This window comes from Cibotium barometz, chromosome 40 (assembly GCF_041138505.1).
Source record: "Cibotium barometz isolate CiBa-2024 chromosome 40, ASM4113850v1, whole genome shotgun sequence".
Taxonomy (NCBI): Eukaryota; Viridiplantae; Streptophyta; class Polypodiopsida; order Cyatheales; family Cibotiaceae; genus Cibotium; species Cibotium barometz.
The window spans coordinates 21,512,523-21,518,029 of record NC_141085.1 but is presented as its reverse complement, the minus strand read 5'-3'; the positions used below and the strand labels follow the sequence as shown (position 1 = coordinate 21,518,029).

The 5,507-nt window shown below is 42.1% G+C and overlaps 1 protein-coding gene across 1 annotated transcript in view; it reads left to right on the top strand.

Annotated features, from left to right (window-relative positions):
- LOC147615310 (protein PUTATIVE RECOMBINATION INITIATION DEFECT 1-like) overlaps positions 1–5,103 on the top strand; it is a 5,662-nt gene extending 559 nt beyond the window's left edge. The window contains 8 exon segments of the mRNA XM_086778983.1: positions 621–739; positions 848–1,005; positions 1,131–1,409; positions 1,524–2,490; positions 2,676–3,405; positions 3,576–3,906; positions 3,969–4,618; positions 4,804–5,103. Of these exon segments, the coding sequence (XP_086635109.1) occupies positions 621–739; positions 848–1,005; positions 1,131–1,409; positions 1,524–2,490; positions 2,676–3,405; positions 3,576–3,906; positions 3,969–4,618; positions 4,804–5,103 (3,534 nt within the window).
- The last annotated feature ends 404 nt before the right edge of the window (positions 5,104–5,507 follow it).

Below are 5,507 nucleotides of genomic sequence, written 5' to 3'. Positions count from 1 at the left end.
TATGAAATTAAGGATAGGTCCTCCCTCTCCATCAAATCTGCAGATTTGGCTAGTCAAAAGCATAGCTGCATCACAGGAAGAGCTTCTTAATGTTCTAATTAAAAGAAAACCACAGCATTTTGAAGCACAAAAACTCCCGTCTGCATCAAATCAGCAGATTCAGCAGTTCCTTTGAAAGCTTATGCATCGAGGCAAGAAAATCCTCCACGGATGAACTTGTTCAGGAATTTTGCTCTATGAAAACCGCACATGTCTACATTGAACCCTGCGTGCTAAGAAAGTCACAGAATAAAATGTTTGTTGAAGGTCAATCTTCATCTACAAAAGAGATTGTTCAAGGTTTCTCCATCAAGAGTACACAGTTTATCCTACCTCTACATCAATCCCTGCATTTTTTAAGAAGATTAACCCTTAAATCATGGCATAAGCATTTTGAAAGTTCAGTTGCATGTCCATTGCCAACATAAGGAGTTTGTTCAAGGTTCTTGCACTGCAAAATCAGCATTGCATGAAAGCATTTACTCTCCCTCAGAGTCTGCATCACATCAAAGTATCGATCCTCCAACTAGCAGGTCAAACAAGTTGATGTATAGCCAATGTTTCCAATTTAACCGTGGCAGCTGCATGTTTTGGGACTTCTGCTGGACAATTACTGCAAATATAGCAATGTTATGCCAGATGCTATAAGGAATCATCACGGCTTTCTGATCAACCTAATTGCAGGCCTCAAGTTACCAGGGTACTCTGCCTTCCAAACCAAATTATTGGCTGTAAGTGTCTACAGCAATGCCTGTTCTTAGGCTACTCAACTGTTGATATATCATCTGTTATGTGGATGGTATGGCAGGGATCAACTGAGAGGAGAGATCTTGTTTCTCCTTTACAAATTATCATCCTTTGAAGATGGTATCAGTGAAGTCCTACCATTTCTTCCAGACATGATTGATTCAGCCCTCAATGCCCTTGTCAAATCAGAGAGTGATGAATTAAGAACAAACTGCATTGGTGTGTAGTCCTTGATTTTTGATGTCTATATGTAAATGGTATTTTGCATTACATCAAAACAAAAGGAAAAACATAAGGCTCTGACTTGATTTCATCTTGTTCCAAATATGATCTATGCTTTCCAGCACTACTGAGTACACTAGCTCAACAATCAGCTGTAAACATTCGCTTTCAACAGATTTCACTCGATACTGAAGCTGTGCCAGAAGAGGAGAATGGTTTCGCAAGAGCTTTTGCAGATGCAATCAAGGGTTCTTTGATTTCATCAGACTCTCAGGTCCAGGTGGCTGCATTACAGTTACTATGTCACATGTGTCCACCAGGAGTTGCACTTGCTAGTGATCTTCAAATCCTCATTGAAGAAGGCATAATGGATTACATCTTTGAGATTTTAAGGATCTGCGGTGAGCCAATGCAGCAGATTCCTTGTTTGAGAGCCACTGTCATGTCATGCCTCTTTATGTTTGATTTTAATCCTCTCCTCATCTTTTTAATGGAGATTTTTTTGTTGATAACAGAAAACATGGAAAGCATTGTGGCATGGAGCATCCGTGCACTTAGTATGCTTTCAGGGGCAAGGGATGCATTTACACAACGGTTTGCCATTGGACTGGAAACAGTCAATCGGGTTCTGGACCACTCAGTGGAAACAGCTCTCTGTGCGGTGCAGCCTGACATTCTTCTCCTCATTGGTGTCGGTCTGACTGGTTGTCCAGGGGCAATATCCACTATGCGAGCAGAGCATCTACTCCAAACGCTAACGATCATCCTAAAACAGTATGCTGGTGACAACTTTGGTCTCCTCCATGAGGTGTTTAACTTGACATGCTCAGCATTAGCAGCACTGTTAAAGTTGCCCTGCACCTCAGGCATACAGGATGTGGATATGTTCATAGAGACTGCGATCTCAAGCACATTTATCACTGTATCTGCAGCTGGCCCTGCAGACTTGGAATACCAGAATCTCAAGCACGCAATTCTTTTATTAAGAGAAGCTTTCACTTTCAGCTTAAAGGCCCAGGAGCTGGCTGATTCCACTCTGGCAGATGTCCTGATTGAAGTTTGTGAAACTAGTTTGCTTCCCATGCTTATAAAGAATTTTGAGTTTTTGGAAGACGAAGATACCTTTCATGCTGCCTTGGGAGTTTTTCTTCTCATGGTAGACAAACCAGATTTGCTTGGAGCTACTAGGCTTGCCGAAAGTCTTGCCACAGCCTCCTGGTTTAGTCTATCTTATGAGTTGATGGCTCGATTTCCTGCACAGAACATGAAAGAGGTTTTCATGATGCTCCTTGGCAATTTGATATGCAGACTGGAAAGAGATGTTCTGGATGAAGATGTAAAAGCACAATTCATTCAGCTACCTAGTGACCCTAAAGATTTACTTATTTTGTTGGCACTAGGCAGCATACATGACTCTCCGCTTAAGCTCACTCAGTTTGCCGTCATAACTATTCTTTACATTAGCCAGCTCTATGGTGACAGGTGAGCTTGTCATCGTGATTCTAATTATTTTCAGTGAGGAATGCAAACAGCAATATCTTTGCACTTATCTCATACACATTGTCCTTCTTTCATGTTGAATCAACGATGTCGACTCCACTTGTTATAACTTATATTAACTGGGTTATGTGGCAGCAAATCACAAGTGCCTCTTACCTGTGATGTAGGTTTGCAGAGGAAGTTCATATTCTGGCCTGCTTGGAGCAGTATCTTCTAATGAACTCCTCAGCATTATGCCAAGAATCACACTCGTCTTCCATTATCAAACAATTGCTCTATATTTATGTTTTCACGACGGAGGCCATTACTTCATGCAGTGTTCCATGTAGCCTCGAATCAGAAAATCTTCTTGTGTCACTCATCGAGCATTGTCAGTCTGACATACTATCATCAAAAATGCCTAAGAATGTTTTTACATGGCTGCTACAGAAAGAGAGCCTGGGGAATTACATGATGGCAGGCATGTTAAAATGGTTCAAAACCTTTGCACAGAGAGAACAAGAAAGATGCCACAATAGTGCGACTTTGACAAGGGTTGCCAATAATGAGGTTGGGGCGTCTGAAGATCTGAGATTTTTCTTGGTTTCCTTAGAGGAAGACAATTCCTGTGGTTTGCTTTTTAATCACTTACTTGATGAAGTTCTTGCAAGGCAAGCTGAGGAGGACATCAAGATAGTTGTTGATTGTTACATTAGATTTGTGAAGCTTTCCGCTTTGGCTGCAAATAAGCTCTGTATGTGTGGGATTGTTTCGAACCTGAGGAGCTGGCTTGCGATTTACAGCTCGAAATTGCCCGGGGTTTTTGGCTTTTTGATTGAGCTTCTGTATCAGCTTCTATGTGCTCTAAGTTGTGATGGAGCTTTAGATGAGGAATCTTGGCATCTTCTTATCAATCAGGTTGTATGGCGCAACAACACATGCCTATTCAACTTTGTCTTGAATCGATTGCCAATTTTCTCATCATTTCATACTCTATAGCCTTGAAAGAAACTGTTAAGCTATGAATTTTGTTCAGAAAATATGAAATGCTTCTCTAATGGATTGTCACTTGCCTGGTTGAAATGTAGTTTGTATTTACTCTGGCGGATAAACTGAATGGCTCTGCTGGTTTGGCTCCTGAGGAAGAGGTGTTGGTCCTCCTGAGCCTTATGAGTTTGATTCTGCACAAATCTGTAGAAAATATGGGCTTTCTTACGCAAGCTTCTAGGGCTATTCTCTCTAACCAGCAACTTCAGAACGCTGTAAGCTTACTTCTGGCTAAGGCTGGGGCTCAAGGCTCCAAGATTTCCAAGTTAGATCCGGAAAGCAGTGATGGTAAATTGTTGGGTTGCACATTGGCTTTTCACCTGCTCTGCTTGAAATGGTGAGTGAGAAAAAGTCATTGTTTCCAAACTTGATGTGGCTGCTGGGAAATATGGGGATGCGTGAGGTTAAGTTGTTGGTTTCCTATTTGGATGCAGCACACCAACACATCAAACGATGAGTCCCAGCTCTCTGTGTACTCTGGGTTCTTCCCAAAAGCTATGAGCAAGTTGAGCATTTGTGCCGAATGCTCTATTTTGGGCCTCAATTTTTAAAGGTTTTGTCATCTTCTTGTCTGGTAGAGGCATTCTATGGGCTTACACACACTAGCTCAAACCATGCTGATACTGAAACTGCTGATGTACACAAAGGCTCACGAGTCTTACAGTCGATTGTGATGGTGCTGCAAGGGTCCATGTTTGACAGCAGTGTAATTGTGCGGAGGAATTGCTCATTCTGTCTCTATTCCTTGTTAACTAATTCAAATCTCAGTGATCATGAGAAAGAGGTAGTTCAGGGAAGCTCTTGGCATCGTTTTCTCGTTGAGGAGTTTGTATTAGCTCTTTCAACACCAGGTTGGATACGCGAGCCAGTTCCGGGGACCATTTATGTAGCCATTGGGCTTCTGAAAACGTCTTCCACTCCGAAATGGGCACACACTGTTCTGAGTCCCCTCTGTATCTCAACTATCATTTCCAGCCTTACACCCAAAAGACTAACAGCAGCAACAGTTGTGCTTCTGAAGGAGCTGCAAAGTAGAGGATGCCTGGAAGGCAAGCACATGGAAGCACTTCACAAAATTTTACAGGTAACCGCTTCCCCTAAACCATTTGCATTGGTTGATTTGTTGGTAAAAGCTTCCTCTAAACCCTAACATTGCATCCATTACCTTGTTGCTGGTAAGAGCTTCCCGTAAACTGTAAAGACCTGACATTGCATTTCTTGTAGCCCCTTTTGCATAAGGTTATGGATTGACACTGTATGCTGTAGCAGATGTCACGGAAAACTTTGTACGGAGACAACTGCAACTTCGATGATTCGAGTCTTCACCATGACCAACGGCACAGTGCTTGTTCCTCTAATTGTAGACAGGATTCTGATGCAGAGTGCTTACGGAGCTACAATCACGTTGTTAACCTTGCTGTCAGTTACTACCTGGACCCTTTGACAGGGGCACGACATTGTGCCGCTGACCCTCATCGTTCCTCTGCATTGGTGACTCTAATTGATGAGTTCCTACAGGAAACCAACTCAGCCACCAAAGACATGGACAACCGTGATTTTTTGAAGTGATCGAAATTATATCAGTCCATGGTAGCCCAAGTACCATATTGCACATTCTAGTACCATATTGCACATTCTAGTTTTCAACCGCTGAATAATAACCCTTCGACTCCATACTATACCCTAAGAAGGTACACTTCTTGCTCTTGGAATTTCACTTGGATCGGGATGCATATATTCTCTTGCTCTTAGATCTACGTATTAGCTCTTCTATGATTGTTGGTGGAGCTCTCCCATCCAAGAGTTGCTTCACCCATTTAGGATATGGTCCTTTCTATGGTGTTGTATGCTTCTCTTTTTCATTATTTGATGAATCTAGGTGTTAGTATTCTCACTGTTGGCTATGTCTGTTGGGCTACTTCCTCATTGAAAGATAATGTGAACGAGGACTTATCCTCCACTTAATGAGGTTA